Source organism: Panthera tigris, chromosome B2 (assembly GCF_018350195.1).
Source record: "Panthera tigris isolate Pti1 chromosome B2, P.tigris_Pti1_mat1.1, whole genome shotgun sequence".
Lineage (NCBI taxonomy): Eukaryota > Metazoa > Chordata > Mammalia > Carnivora > Felidae > Panthera > Panthera tigris.
Window position 1 is genome coordinate 32,328,588 of NC_056664.1, and position 15,726 is coordinate 32,344,313.

A 15,726-nucleotide genomic window follows, 5' to 3' on the forward strand; every position below is an offset into this window, starting at 1 on the left:
GAGTTTGGGAGCCAACTCCTGGAGAGGGAGCGGCCGAACTGATTCGGAAGTTGGATCTCTTTGTACACAGGAATGTGGAGAGAAAAAAACAAAACCCACCCCATTGCTTCATTTCCCCTCCAAGCCCAAGCACTTTCTATTGTGCAATGAAAAGGCTTTTCACGTTGAGAAAAATGAATCCCGATTTGCGCTGCAAAGGAATGAGCGCGCCTCTCGGTGCGAGACGGCTCTCAGCTGGGACGCTCCCGGGTCCTCTGCGCGCGGTTCAAGGTAGCGCCCGCAGGGGCGCTGGACCCCCTTCCGCCGGCGCCCGCACTGGCTCTCACCGACCCGAGGGCAGAGGAATAGAGAGCCCGGGGAACCCCAAGGGGAGAGAGCCCCCATACGGCTGGGCCTCCCAGGGGTGGCGGTTCCGCGAGTCTAAGGGAGTCGCTGGAGCTGGAACTCCGAACCCGGGAGCCAGCGGGAGCTCCAGGACTCTTCGGAGTAGCGCAGGGCAGGCGGCTGGTTCGGCGCCCGGGAGGCCTGGCCCCGGACGCGCGAGGGGCGCGGGGCGCGGGGAGGCGGGCAGGCGGGCAGGCGCACATGGGTGCAGGCGGGCCGGCGGCGGTGGGGTGCGGGGGGGGGGGGCGGGGTGTGGCTTCCCCGCCTCCCGGGCGGGATTTGCATGTGTGTGTGGCGGCCCCAGACTTCCTGCTCCTTCTACACTGCAGGTACGCGCGGGCCGGGCCGGGCGGGCGGGCGGCGGGCGCGCCGAGACGCGGGCACCTCCTCACCCGGACGCCACCAGCGGCTCCCGGGCCGCGCCGCGCCGCCTTCCGCTCCGGTGGCCGCTAGCCCGCCCTGGCCGCGCCGAGCGCCCTGCTCGCGGGTGGGGGCGCGCCCCTCCGGCCTCCACGGTCACCTCCGTCCTCTGCACCGAGCCTGGCCTCGCGCCCCTTGGCGCTCCCACCGCCCCGGGTCCCCGGAGGGCCGCAGCCATGAGCGAGATGTCCAGCTTTCTCCACATCGGGGACATCGTCTCCCTGTACGCCGAGGGCTCCGTCAATGGCTTCATCAGCACTTTGGGGTGAGTGAGCCGAGTACGAGGGGGGCGCGGGCAGGGAGGGGGCGCCGTAGGCCCTGGTACCAGTTGCGTGCGTCCTGCCGCCGCCCCCCGACAGAGGACCTGGAAGTCCCCAGCTTCAAGGAGCGGGGTAACGGCTCGCCTCCTTCTTTTAGAGAAAGGAAGTGAAATGTTTGCCCAGGTAGAAGTCGGGCACGCTGCGGGAGTTGGTAGGAGGCGCCCCTTAGGCGAAGCCTCCACCCTCGCGCGCTCGACTTTCTTCGGAGCCGGAGGAGAGGTTGAGACTTCCTCTGCAGGTGGTCCCGGGGCGGGGCAGGTGGGTGGCTGGGGCCTGAGTTGGGGAAGGCATCCGGGCCTGGACGTGACTGGCTGGGGGGGGGGGGGGGGGGAAGGGGCGGAGCTGTGGGGGAAGGCAGGGGCAGCTTGGAGCCCGAAATCCTCTTGTTAGGGTCCAGTCGCACCTTTGAAGGGTCGCATCTTTTCCTTCTAGCTCTGTCCTCCCCTGCCCCCCTTAAGTAGGAGTGCCATCTCAGCCCTCCCCTACCAAGAATCCTAGGTCCTGGCCCCTTCTCTCCGCCTCTCCCGGTCAATTTCCTGCGCGGCTCATCTGGCGCCCCTGGGTCCCCGGTCCCAGGATCTCCCGAGCTCTTTACAAACATTAATTAATTCTGGCCATCACCCCCCAGGGTCTGGATAAGCAGGGAATCTATTCAAGTCCCTGGAGAGGCCTAGGCCTGAAGCAGGCATAGGGCAGGAAAGGAATTAGGCAGAGCCATAGGTTTATCTTCAAAGGAGTAGTTGGGTGAGTCGCAGGGGTGGCGGGGGGGGGGGGGGAGTGAAGAGGTAGAGTGGTTTCTCCACCTCTCCAGCCAGGCTCCAGGGCAGGTCCTGCTGCCCTTGTCCTATGTTCAGTCTGGGGACTTGTGTTAAGTTGGCTCATCTTCCTCCCCCCCCCCCCCTGCTGCCTTTAGGATAAACCCACCCTCCTCTGCTCTCCCTACTCATCAGGACACCCGCCAGCCACAAGGTGCCTCCTCTCTGGGGGTTTTGGAGGACAGCCCTGGAGCCCGCAACCCAGGTCTGGCTCTGGACCTGGCCTGGCTCACCCCTGAGGCTGGGAAGTGGGAGTCACCGGGTTCTCTTGATGTCTCCCAGGGTATTTGGGAGTTTGGCTTTAGTCCTGTAGGAAGGGGAATCCAACAGGACTGGGGCTTGGAGGGCTGGCTCTGCCAGCAGAGGATTCTGACTCCAGCATACCTGCTCTCCTTATCCTTCTTGGTGCCTCTCTCGTTCCCCTCCCCGTTCAGATGTGGAATCCCCATCCACATGTCCTCGCCCTCACTAGATTTGACTTCTCTTGCTCCTTTCCCCAGAGGATGGGGGTGGAACCACATCTGGGCCAGCATCTGTGCAGGCCTCCCCCAGAGAGCACCGGCCGGGGGGACCCCTTGCTGCTGCTCTGGCCAGGGCTGCTGTTTGAAACTACTAGCCTGCACATAGTGTGCACACAGTAAACACCTCCCATAATGCTGAGGGAAGGAGGAGAGAATGTGGGGGAATCGGGGGCAGATGGAAGCCCCCCACCTTGTGTCTGAACAGCACTGGGAGCTTTTGGCAAATGATCATCTCCACTGTTGCTTAGTGCCTGGTTCAGGGCTGAGCACAAAGTGAGTGGGGTTTAAAAAAATTTTTTTTAACATTTATTTATTTTTGAGAGACAGAGAGAGATAGAGCACAAGCAGGGGAGGAGCAGACAGAGAGAGAGAGACACAGAATCCAAAGCAGGCTCCAGGCTCTGAGCTGTCAGCACAGAGCCGGATGTGGGGCTCGAACTCACGGACTGCGATATCATGACCTGAGCTGAAGTCAGCCACCTAACCAACTGTGCCACCAAGGAACCCCCCCCCTTTTTTTTTTAATAAATGTTTATTTATTTTGAGAGAGAGAGTGCAAAGGCAGAGAGAGGGGGAGAGAGGGAGAGGATCCCAAGCAGGCTCCAAGCTGTCAGCACAGAGCCTGACCCAGGGCTTTGATCCCACAAACTGTGAGATCCTGACCTGAGCTGAAATCAGGAGTCGGATGCTTAACCGACTGGGCCACCCAGGCACCCCCGAAGTGGGTGGTTTTTAAGTATCTATGAGATCTGTCAGAATCAGGGGAAGGATCTTCTGCCCTCCACACAGCCCTCATCCCCTCAAAACAGATCCGTCACCTCCCAACACAGGTCCCTCCTGCCTTGGCCCTTCCTGCCCCCAGGAGCGCTTCCTCCAGTCCATTTTGACCCTGGGGCAGGACCTGGTGACCTGCAATAGCACTTCTACTCCAGGGTGCCTGTTCCCTATGCAAACACCTCCAACAGCTCCTGACTTTCCACCTATGGATGCCCCCCTCCCAGCTTGGCATTCTGGCACCCTCACTTAATTTCCTATTTTTTTTCCCCCATTCACACCCTCTGAAGTTCTAGGTGCACGATACTACCCTGATTCCTGGAACCTACCCCACGCTCTAGGTCTCTTTACCTTTGCTCCTGGGTTGCCCCCGCCCTTCAGCCAGTCTCCACCTGGGTAAATCTGACCCACCCTCTAAGACCTCGTGGGAAGTGACCTTTTTTGAGAGATCCAGCTCCTCCTCCCCCAGCCTGGCAGAATTAACCCTTCTTTCTCTGTGCTTTGCACTGCTTAGCACACACTCCTCTCTGGGATTGTGTTGCTTCACGATTAGTTGGGGATTTTTCTGTAGGGCCATCTAATGCTGGGCAATTTGCCAGGATTAACTAATTCATTACACCATTCATCCGCTCAGGCTGTCCGCAGGCACAGTACTGGGCACGGGGGCCTCTGTGGGGAAGGAGGGAGCCTTGTGTCTCACCTTCTTGGAACTCAGTCAATGAGAGAATGATTTCTAAGCACTGCTAAGTCCTCCCTACTCAAAGTATAGTCCTTGGTACAGCAGCAGGAGCGTCGCCTAGAAGCTTGCTACAAGTACAGAATCTCTGACCTCTGCCTGTCCCTCGGAATATGCCTGCTGATCCCCATGGGATTTGGTGCCTTAAAGTGTGAGCTGCACTGCTTTAAGTCATTCTCTCTCTGCCCCATCCTCGCCAGAATCTTCCTGGTAGCCCCAGAAAGGGGCCCCTTGGCCTTCACCCTGGCTGTGGGTGCCCATGTCTGTGATTTGAGTGAGTTCCCAGGCTAGTCCAATGTTTGATATCCAGGAGGTGCCCAGTAAGGGCTGGATGAAATGAATTTGTTGAAGACAGGGGCCCCCTTGGTGGGCAGAGGAGCTGGTCAGCTGGGAGATTTGGAGGGGGCGGGCATGGGTGGAGGAGGGAGTCCGGGGCAGCCTTCAGTTTCTGGCCAGGCACTACAGGGCAAAGTGGAGAAAGCTAATTAGAGCTGCCTGAATAATTAGAGCTCCTGGTGAAGATTGTACATTAACTCCGGGTTGAGAGGATGGGAGGGGTCTGGGCAGCAGATCCTGGAGCAGGTTGGGACCTTGGCAGGGAAGGGAAAGCAGGCCCATGCCTGTTCTTGGCAAGAGAGTGCAGCCAGGACCACTGCCTTGCACCTCACTCTGAGTGGAAGGCAGCAGAGGCCAGGGCTGGAGCGACTGATCAGGGCCAGTGAAAGGTGGAGGATTTAATGCGACTCCTGGCCAGTGGCTGTGGGGAACTGGCCCTGAGTGTGCAGGGTGGGCCCCTCAGAGTCTGACATCCAGTTCCTTGCAGGTCTCTCTGAGTGGCCAGAGGGGTGGGCCTTGGCCCATAAGGAGTAAGTTGGGGAGTGCAGGCGAACTGGGTCTTGAAACTGAGCTTCCAACGTTTGTCAAAGTGCCTTCCTTGCTTGGAGTTCCATTTGGGGGCTTTCAGGGACTCCGAACCTGTGTTGCCCAGGGCTGGGTGATCACAGGGAATAGGGTCAAAAGACGCCCCCCTTGGGGTTCTCTGTCCACCTTCCAGCCTGATTCACTTCCCCAGAAGGGTGGGCACTGGAGGTCAGCACCCAGAAAACATGGAGGTAAATATGGAGGAAGCCCCAGGTCCCCAGGGTCAGGACCCTTACATCAGTAGTCCCAGGGGCAGGGTTCTCCTGCTTTGTCACCAACTCTCTGGTTGATTTTGGCAAGACTCTGCCTTCTCAGAGTGTGTTTCCTTAGCCTGATGTTCTCTAAGGTGCTCTGCACCTGAGAATCCCCTGGTATCTTTAATTTTTTTTTTCTTTACATCTTATTTATTTTTGAGACAGAGAGAGAGAGAGAGAACGAGAGAGCACAAATGGGGGATGGGCAGAGAGAGAGAGGGAGACACAGAATCTGAAGCAGGCTCCAGACTCCGAGCTGTCAGCACAGAGCCCGATGTGGGGCTCAAACCCATGAACCGTGAGATCATGACCTGAGCCGAAGTCAGTTGCTTAACTGATTGAGCCACTCCGGCGCCTCTCCCCTGGGAGCTTTAAGAAAACATTTTTTTTCCAGCTTCCAAGTCCCATGTCAGACCAACTGGGGTCTAAGGGTTGGATTTTTTAAAAACTCCCCAGTGATTTTACCTGGGGTGGGGATCCCTGATCTAAGGGCCCTCCTAGACTGACAGGCTGTAGGGAAGCCTACCTGGTCCAGAGGACCCATCTCTTCGCCTTCATCAGACTTCTTTAAGCCATTTAACAAACCTTTATTGAGCACCTACTATGTGCCAGGCACTGTTCTAGTCACTGGGGAGTCAGTAGTAACCACGATAGAGTTCCAGCCTGTTCCAGTCTATACAATGGGGAGCTGGGTGAGATGGTCTATAAGGGCCCTTTGAGCCTTAAGTCTCTGAGACACATGTAATTCCAGGGGGGAGGGCACTGCCCCTCCCGTGCAGACTACATTCCTGGAGCAGATTTCAGACCTGCGTTTGGCTTTCATTTAATTGTGATTTCACTGGAGATGCCGGACTCCTTTCACCTGGAGATGCCCTGGGGCACAGGGCAGGGTCTGGGCCTCAGCTAGGCTAATTCATGCAACTCGTTTTTTGAAAATACATATTTTTGTTAAAAAAATAATATATGGGGCACCTGGGTGGCTCAGTCGGTTAAGCGTCTGACTTCAGCTCAGGTCATGATCTCACAGTTTGTGAATTCGAGCCCCACGTCAGGCTCTGTGCTGATAACCCAGAGCCTGGAGTCTGCTTCAGATTCTGTGTCTCCTCTCTCTGTCCCTCCCCTGCTTGTGCTCTGTCTCCCTCTGTCTCTCAAAAATAAATAAATAAATTTAAATTAAAAAAATATATATATGTTCTACAGAGAAAACTGGAAAAACTCAAAAAAATGATCTGTGATACCACTGTGACTTATGTTAACATTCTGCATGTGAATCTTCAAGCCTTTTATTTACACAAATAAACAGTTACAAAATGATGTCAAACCGCACATATGGCTTTGTATCCTGTCATAAAGGGGGGTGGGTATGTTAAGCTGTATTTATTTATTTATTTATTTTTTTTTTTTAACGTTTATTTATTTTTGAGACAGGGAGAGACAGAGCACGAACAGGGGAGGGTCAGAGAGAGGGAGACACAGAATATGAAGCAGGCTCCAGGCTCTGAGCTGTCAGCACAGAGCCCGACGCGGGGCTAGAACTCACGGACCGCGAGATCATGACCTGAGCTGAAGTCGGCCGCCTAACCGCCTGAGCCACCCAGGCGCCCCAAGCTGTATTTTCTTATGCCCACACGCCATTGTTATAGCTGCATAGTGTCCCTCGGTAAGATGTATCCTCATTTATTCAAGCAACTCTAGTATCGGGCATTCAGGTTGTTTCTAAAGTTTTGCCCTTATAAACAATCCGCACTGAACATCCTAGTCCATACATGCCCTAACACTTGTCCGGTTTTCCTCTCAGGCTAAATTCCCAGAAGTGGAATTCTGAGATCAAAGAAAAAGCACATCTTTACATCACAGGCTCTCTCAAAACTCTGCCTGTTTCTCTGGTGGTAGAGGTACTGAGAAGGTGACCCTGTGCCTCAGGGGCTCTATCCCCCCTTCATGTCCTAAGTTTGGGGGTGCTGTACTAGGGGGTGTGGGGAGAAAGACCAGCTTCCACCCTCAGAGTTGGGCGTGATGACCGTGATGGAGAGAGGAGGGGTGAACTGGAGAGAGGGGCTGTGTGGGGGTTGCCTGAGGGCAGAATCCAGGGTTCCACGTGGAGGTGGGGGCGGGGACGCCAGGGACCCAGGCTGCATCCAACTCTCGGCCTTAAAGAATCCTGCTGTAGACACTTGCTCACGCTCTGCCCTGCCCTACATTCCTGACCCTGCATCCCCTCCCGACTTGGCCCAGTGGGGCTATGGGGTGGGTGGGGCAGTGGCTTGGGTTGGGGGTGGGGTGATGTGCTGGATTTTAGGGTGAGGCCACACCAGCGCTCTGCTCTCAGCTCAGGGGGAAGTTTCTGGGTTTCGACTGCCCCTGGGCCCGCATATGGAGCCCCTGCAGTCCACCCCGGGCCTGTTGTCCATGCTAACACCCCATGTGGAGCTGGGGGGCTCCTCCCTGGAAGTGGGGGCTGTGAGAGAGGAGGGAAGGAGGTCTGGGAGAGGGGAGGTGGGCAGAACCCAGACCTCCAGGAAGTTCACCTCAGGCCTCTGAGTGTGAGTTCCGAGTCCCCCTGAATGTGTCATGCTGGTCATGCTGGCAGTGGTACCCAGCACAGAGCCCCTGCAGTCACAGTTCCCTGCACGAAGGCCCCTGGTTTAGCAAGGCTAAAGGACTTGCCCTGGTTCACGTAGCAGGGGCCTTTCACACTGGAGACTGTGGGCACAGAGACGAGGCTAGGCCTTGACTACACAGTGAGCCCAGGGTGTGGGTGGGGGATGGGGCTGGGGCTGGGTGGGGACACCCTGCAGAGGGGTTTCCACCTGGGGAGACAGGCAGGAGGGACTCCTCAGGGGACAGAGCAGAGGAGCACAGTGATCACAGTGGTGTGTAAACGTAGGTATTTTTTTGGCTATCAGGTGGGCAGAGCCAGAAGAGGCAGTGAACATGAACCTCAGCCCTGGGGGCAGCTGCAGGTGCTGGGGCAGTATATTTGGTTCGCAAATCCCTCCCATTACTCAGCCAGCCAGCCGTCACCCGCTTCCCCCAGCCTGTAGGAGAGCTGTCCTCTCCAGGCTGGGAGTCTAGAAACCGGTGACGGGAATGATCTAGGTCATGGAAGGCAGAATTCAGTCAGTGTCTCAGAGATGCTGCTGCTGCTGGCAACGGGGAGACTTTACAGAGCTTTTACAGTGGGTGGCCCTGGCCTTCACTTAGGCTGTCACTTTGGTCCTTCACCTCCAGCCAGAGGCATACATATAATTCAAAAAAAGTAAAAAGAACCATTTAGAATACCCATATGCCCGTTACTTAGACGATAATTGCCCACATTTTGCCATATATGCTGCATCTATTTTTTGCTGAAGTATTTTATGGTAAATTACATAATTGCATGTTTTCACCTCTAAATACTTCATTACACATCTCTAAGAAATAAGGGTATGTTCCTGTGTAACCATAGTACTGTTACCACACCCTTCAATAATTTCCTAATAGCATCCAATGCCCAGTCGGTAGTCAGATGTGCCCCATTGTCCTCAGTCTGTCTTTGACCACTGGTTTCTTTAATTCAGGATCCAATCAAGGTCTACATGTTACATCTGATTCTTATGCCCCCACCTCTTTCTTTCCCACGATGACACCGAGTTCCTGACAAGACAGGGTGGGTTATGCTATAGACTGTCTCACTTTCTGGATTTTGCGGCTCTGTTTCCCAGAGAGCTCTGCGGCAGTCTGGAGCCAGGCAGGCCAGGCCTCAGGGCCTGAATCCTAAGGCCTCAGTTACTATGTCAAGCAGGACAGGACAAGTCCAGTTCCGGGTTATGCAGAGCAGGAGAAAGGCTTGGGCCGGCAAGGCCAGTGGGTGAGGTGAAGTCCGACCAGCAGGGCAGCCCCTGTTTAAACTTTTCTGTCTCGTCTCAGCTTTCCCTCTTGTCTCTCCAGCTCTCCGTCCCTCTTCTTAGCCTAACAGATACATCCCCCTGTGTACCGAGCAGCATTGTTGAGACCCTGGGACTTACCAGAGTCTACCAATCCTGAAAGCCAAAAACCCAGGCCTGTGGGCAGAGGCAGCGCCCTGAAGGCTTGCACATTAGCCCGGGATCGTTCTTTCTTTCTTTCTTTTGTTTTTAAAGTGTTTATTTATTTTTGAGAGAGAGAGAGAGAGAGAGAGAGAGAGCGAGCAGGGGAGGGGCAGAGAGAGAGGGGGAAAGAGGCCCCAAAGCAGACTCCGCGATGATAGCGGAGAGCCCGATGCGGGGCTGGAACTCACAGACTGTAAGATCATGACCTGAGCCAAAGTTGGACACAACTGAATGAGCCACCCAAGTGCCCTGCTCTTTATTTCTATTGGACCAAATTTAGTCATTTTTACCACCTCCATTATCTCTGGAAATATTCTTGGAGTTCACTGAGTGTGTGGCTTACTGTCCTTTTTAGACTTACGCTCTCTGAAGAGGAAGCCTACCTTGCCTGCCCTTAGTTCCAGGGAGTCTATCTCTTAGCCTTCATCAGACTGCATTAAGTCATTCAACAAACATTTACTGATTCATGCTTGTTTTAAGTTCCATATACTGGGCTCTCTGGTGATACATGGTGGATCCTTCATAAAGAAAGATATGTAGAGGTGAAGTAAATGGATCTTTTTGTAGGGATGCAGAAATGAATTTCTTTTCTCCGATGAGCCAGAGATCCGAGCCAGAGATCCATCCCAGCCAGTGAACCTGGTTTCCTCTTCCAACATTCCTCCCCACCCCCACCTAGTGGGTGGGACTTTGGGTATTTGGAAAAAGGGATTCTAAGGCCCTTATCCACCACCAGCCAATCCCAGTATTCCAACAGGGCCTGCATTGGGAGAGGCCTTCCATGGATCTGGCCTAGATTTTTGGGGTGGTGGCCAGTGCCCTGGTCTGGGAGTCAGAGATCTGGGGTCTGGAACTGGCTGTTCCTTTAACTTGTCGTGTGACCTGCTGCTCAGTTTCCCCTCCATGCCTCAGTTTCCAGGCCAGATTGGGAGGGGCTGACTAGAGTCCCTCAGGCATTTCCCAGTCTATGATTTCCCCCTCCTGTGGCTTCTGTGATAGTGGCCATGTTGGTAGGTGCAGGTTTTGATTCAGGCTCTTCTGATCGTCACCCGACCCACTTCTAGGTCCTTTCTTCCTCCTCCTTATCTAATCTTTCCAGACAGCATTGACCCGCCCCACTGCCTTTTCTATGACTCCCACCTGGATCTCAAAGTCCAGCCAGGGCAGAATGGGGCCACTCTGGTCCCCGGATGCATTTGCCTTCCTCTCTTCCCTTAGACTGAGGTCTGGGGGTGCAGACCCCATGGACATTTCAGGGACAGCAACCTCCGCCACAACTGTGTAGAGCAGAGTTTTCAACCATCTCTTCTTCAGGGGGTCCAGGGCAGCCCTGAATACAGGCCTCCGGCCAGACCCCTCCCCACTTGCGCTCATCTCTCTGTGCCCACTTCGTGGATGCCCTGTTGGGCCCTGCATGGTGCAGGCTCAAACTGGCTTTGTGCCTCCCAGCGGATGGAAGGCTCACAGTAGGGACTGTCTTCAGGGCTGCTGAGTGTCCTCTGGGCTGGCCCTGAGGTGGGGAGATGCAGGGGTCTAGGACATGACTCCTGTCTTCAGGTCACTCAGCATGTTGGGTATGAGCTTCCTGATGGTAGAGATGACACCCAGCACCTAATGGCTTCTCTGTAAGGTTTTGTTGAACCCATGGAGACCTCGGTTGTACATGTGCCACCAACTGACCAGCTGTGTGTGTGTGTGACCGGAGGGGGTAGGGTGATGGTGGTGTTTAATTTCACTCCTTGAACCACACACTGGACTGTGGTAAGAACAGAATTAGGTATTGGATATAAAATATACAACAATTTACAACCTGTTCCGCACACTGGAAAACTAGTTTTTCTAACGTGGTCGTGGCTGGGGTGTCACCTGCTTTTAGATGAGGAGCGATGTGGTGGGAATGGGCAGGGAACTCTGCAGGAGTCTAAGCACAGCCTTGAAAATGGCAGGGCTTGGCAGGACTCTGACAGGGACAGGGATTCTGGTGTGCAAACGCCTGGAGGTGGGACGATGAGATCAGCGGGCTGGCGGAGGGTGGGAGTCAACCCTTCCCGGGACCTCAGGCGGAGACGGAGACGGAGACGCGCTCGGGAGAGGTCAGGGGTGGGGTGAAGCGACGCCGCCGCCACCTCCCTCTGGAGAGCTGGGCTCTCCTTACAGCGCCAGGTGCGCACGCGAAGCCGCGCACCTGTGATCGGTGTCCGGCTCCTTTAATCAACGCAGATTCCCCCCATGAGGAGAGTGCGGGGGTACGGCTCCCGGACGTGGGTGCCACCGGCTGGGGAGGGGTCCGGGGCCGCCGCGGGGGCAGCCGGGCAGCGCAAGGGAGGAAAGCGCGGACGCAGCGCACGTCACCCTCCCGCCCCCGCGCGCGCCTGCAGTCGGAGGCAGGCCCGGGCGAGGCGGCGCGGCCGGGTGACGGCCGCACGTGGGGCGGCGAGTTTCGCCGGGCGGTGGGGAAGGGGCGGGGCCTGGCGGCGGGGGCGGGGCGCCGGGAGCGCACTGCAGACGCCGGGTAGGCGGGTTCCGGGGGAGGGGCTGGAGGGGCGCTCGCGACCACCGTCTGGCCGGCGCCCCCGCCCGATCTGCCCCCTGAGGCGCCCCTTCCATCAGAACTTACCTGTCGTGGGTCTCGGCCCTCGGGCCTCCTTCTGGCCTCAGGTCTACCTGCAGCCCATCTGATAAGGACTTTCCTGCTTAATCTGTTAATGGTTTCTCGAGGCACCCCTCCCGCCCCTCCCGACTGATAGCCTGTTCAGGGGTTGCCTCAGTCTTAATGAGTACACGCAGAGGAATGGAAGGAGGCTTTCGCGGGGGCGCTTGGGGACATTGGAGACGCTAAACATTCTGCTGACAGCTGCTTTGCTTACAGGCTAGGCGGGGAGCTCCCCTGTGCATCAGATGGGAAATAAAATGCTGAGTAGGGCAAGGTGCCATCCCTTAGTTGTTCCTGGGGAGGGGTCGGAATGTAGCCCAGCGTTCCCAGGCGATGTTGATTTTGCTGCTCCGGACCCACACTTTGAGGACGGAGGGGGTGGAATGTGAGAGCCAGGAGGAACCTCTGAAAGTCCCATCTACTGACCTTGTTTTCTTGATACCTCCCGGGAACACCCCTGCCTCTTTAATCCTCCCACATGGCTTGCCTCTCTGCTCTGGTCCCTCCTACAGACCGTTCCTGCCCTCTCTCAGCTGCAGGTGGAGGATGTTTTCCTTCCCAATCTTGTTGAAGTTCTCCTCCTGGAGGCCATGCTCCCCTCCTGATCAATCCCTCCCTTTCCCTATGTGTTTTTAGCCTGCACTCCCGCACTCCGTGGGGCACTGGGGAGGGGCTGAGTTGGAGATATCAGGGCTTCAGAAGCTGTGCCAGAGTGGGTGGGGACAGAAGGACATCCGCGTAATGACAGGGCAGATTTGTGCCGGGGGGATTAGGAAAAGCACGCCAGGCATCCGAATTTACATGTGTTTTTCCTGCACGTGTGGCCCAGACAAGGAGTCCCCAGGGGAGTCATGGTGGGGTCAGGGTGAGGGTGGACTTTCCTCAGACAGAATCTCTGAGGAGGGGACCACCCCAATGCCTTGAGCGCTGGACAAGATCGGGGCCGTTGGGGGCTACCCCAGCCTCTCCTCAGCCACACTGACTTCTACGACGCCCTATGGCTGTCCGGCACCCCCTGGTAGTGCCAGGCCCCCAGTCCTGGCCAGTGCTTCCTCCCCTCCCCCATCAAAACATATCCATCCTGTGTCCCCCTCCTTCAGGGCTTTGCTAAGAGGCAACCAGCTAATCTGATTCACTAATGTCTTACAGGAAATTCTATGAATTATTCAAGGCTCTGTACAGTTCCTGCCTCTTCTTTCACACCTCTGATTGGCCAAGCTCTGACCTGTTCCTTCCCTGAATTTGGACAAAATCCACAGTTGGTACCACCAGTTGGCACTCATACATATTCTTTATATCATTAACTCCTCTGAGTATGTGATTTGTCTTCCCAATGAGAGTTTAAACTCCCTGAGGCAGGGACCTTATCTTTTGCTTCTTGTATACTTTCCCTTACAGCTAGTGAAACGAATTAATTCGCTCACTATATAGTCCATGTGTGCCTGCCCTGTGCCCGGCAGTGGTCTAGATTCTGGGGATACAGCAGGAAGCAAAACAGACACATCCCTGTCTTCATGGATCTTCCATTCCAAGTGAGGGGGGGGTTGTGACCAAAATAAATAAGTAAAATATAGAGCAGGCCAGGTGGTGAGAAGTACTATGGGAACAGTGAGGCAGGGAGGTGCATAACGGGTGTGAGAAACAGCAATTTCCAGTTTTAAAAAGAATAGGGAGGGAGGGAGGAAGGGTGTTCAGGGGAATGGGTCATTTGAGCCGCCATCTGAAGGAGGTGAGGGAGGGAGCCAGGAGGGTGTCATCTGGGGGCAGACAAAAGAGCCAGTGCCAAATCTCCTGGAAAGTTTGAGGAGCCTGGAGGAGGGCCGTGGGCTGGAGCAGAGTGGGCAAGGGGCAGGGGGAGGAGATGAGGTCAGAGAGGTGAGGGCTGGGTCATGTGGGTTTAGGCCCGTGTGAATTCTAGGCTTTTACTCCGAGATGGGTAGTTCCGGAGGATTCTGAGCAGAGGACTGCCCTGATTTGACTCACCTTCTCAAGTAAAGGTGTGTGTGCTGTGTGGGGAACAGGAATTAGGGGGTTAAGGGGGGACATCAGGAGATCAGTGAGGACGCAGTTCCACATCCAGATGACTGCGGGTGGTGGTTTGGGTCAGGTGGTGGTGGCAGTGATGAGAAGAGGTCATAGTCTGCACGTATCTTAAAGATGGAGCCCACAAGGTTTCCTCACAGATTGGGTGTGAGCGTGGGTAGAAGAGGAGCCAGAGATTGGTCCAAGGTTTTTGGCCCAACCAATCAGAAGGACGGAGTTGCCATCAACTGAGATGGGGAGGACTTTAAGAGGAGCACGTTCAGGTGGCAGACCAGGAGCTCAGTTTTGAACATGCTGAGTGTGAGGTGCTATGGGCATCCAAGTGGAGGTGTTGGGTGGGCAGTTAGAGCCGCGATCTGGAGTTTGGGGGCGAGGTGGATATGGGAGTCATTGGTGAGTGTCTAAGTGGTCTTTGGAGCCCACGAATGTGGCCGAGATGCCCAAGGGCGTGCGTGCAGATGGAAGAGGAAAGAGGGCCAAGCCCCGAGCCAGTCTGGGAGCTAGGGAGAGGGAAGAAGACCAAGGGGTCCTCACAGAGCAAGCTGCCTTCTCCCCTCCCCATCATGGTGAGGTCCTGCACAGCATCCACTCTGACACTGAGCGGCCTGGCTTCAAAGCTCGGCCCTTCTGCTTGCTGGCTGCTATGTTCCTGGCCAGATTGTTTACCTCTCTGTGCTCTGGCTTCTCGGCCCACCAAATGGAAATAATAATAAAGCAGATTTAGAAAATTAAATAACATATGAAAACATTAGAAACAAAATCCTGCTTGCTTTTATTATTCTTATGGATCACACTGTGCAAAGTGCTGGTGATGCCAAAGGAAAAACTGGGGTCCTGTCCTCAAGGAACCCGTAGTGTAGACACGGCAACCAGCTGCAGTAGGAAGAGGCATGGCAGCAGGAGAGACCGGGACCAGGTGCTGTGGGAACACGGGGGAAGGAGGCCCAGGGGGAGGGAGGGCGCTGGCCAAGGAAGGTTTCACAGAGTAGAGAGAGGGGCCGAGGGTGGAAGAATAAATGAGGTCTGCTAGGCCTGGGTCTTGGTGGGGAGCCAGGGAGGGCTGGGCATGAAGGGCATTGCAGGCTTCCAGGACCACCTATGTAGAGATGAGAGCTCCAGGGACCTTGGGATCAACTGGAGGTTTAGCATGGTTGGAACAGAAGTTGTGAGGCCAGATAGGGAGTGGGTGGAGTCAGTCCACAAAAGGCCTTGTTAGCCAACCTAAGGAGGGGAGGAGAAGGAGGTTTTGGAATCAACTCTGTGACTTCAGGCAAATTATTTTGCATTCAAACTCAGTTTCCTCCTCTGTAAAATGGAGTTAATGAATAGCCCCTTGTGGGGAAGTTGGTGAGAATTCAGAGGTAACAGTTGTGAAATGCTGAGATAAGATCTGGCTTCTGAAATGATGGATCATCATCATCACTTTATCCTAGAGGCTAGGATGGCATTGAATAATTTTAAATGTAGGAACAGGTGGGTGGATGGATGGATGGATGGATGGATGTATAAGTGGGTAGTTGGATGGATGGGTAGATGGATAGATGAGTGGGTGGGTAGATGGATGGATGGATGGATGGATGGGTGGATGGATGGATGAGTGGGTAGTTGGATGGATGAGAGGGTGGGTGGATGGATGGATGGATGGATGGATGGATGGATGGATGGATGAGTGGGTAGTTGGATGGATGGGTAGATGGACAGATGAGTGGGTGGGTGGATGGATGGATGGATGGACGGATGGATGGATGGATGAGTGGGTAGTTGGATGGATGGGTAGATGGATAGATGAGTGGGTGGGTAGATGGATGGATGGAT

The 15,726-nt window shown here is 55.3% G+C and overlaps 1 protein-coding gene across 3 annotated transcripts in view; it reads left to right on the top strand.

Moving 5' to 3' along the window:
• Positions 1 to 772: 772 nt before the first annotated feature.
• ITPR3 (inositol 1,4,5-trisphosphate receptor type 3) overlaps positions 773 to 15,726 on the top strand; it is a 67,057-nt gene continuing 52,103 nt past the window's right edge. For all 3 annotated transcript variants that reach the window (XM_042986136.1, XM_042986138.1, XM_042986137.1), the window contains exon 1: positions 773 to 1,069. In XM_042986136.1, the coding sequence (XP_042842070.1) occupies positions 981 to 1,069 (89 nt within the window). In that variant the 5' untranslated portion in view covers positions 773 to 980. The remainder of the gene's footprint in view (positions 1,070 to 15,726) is intronic.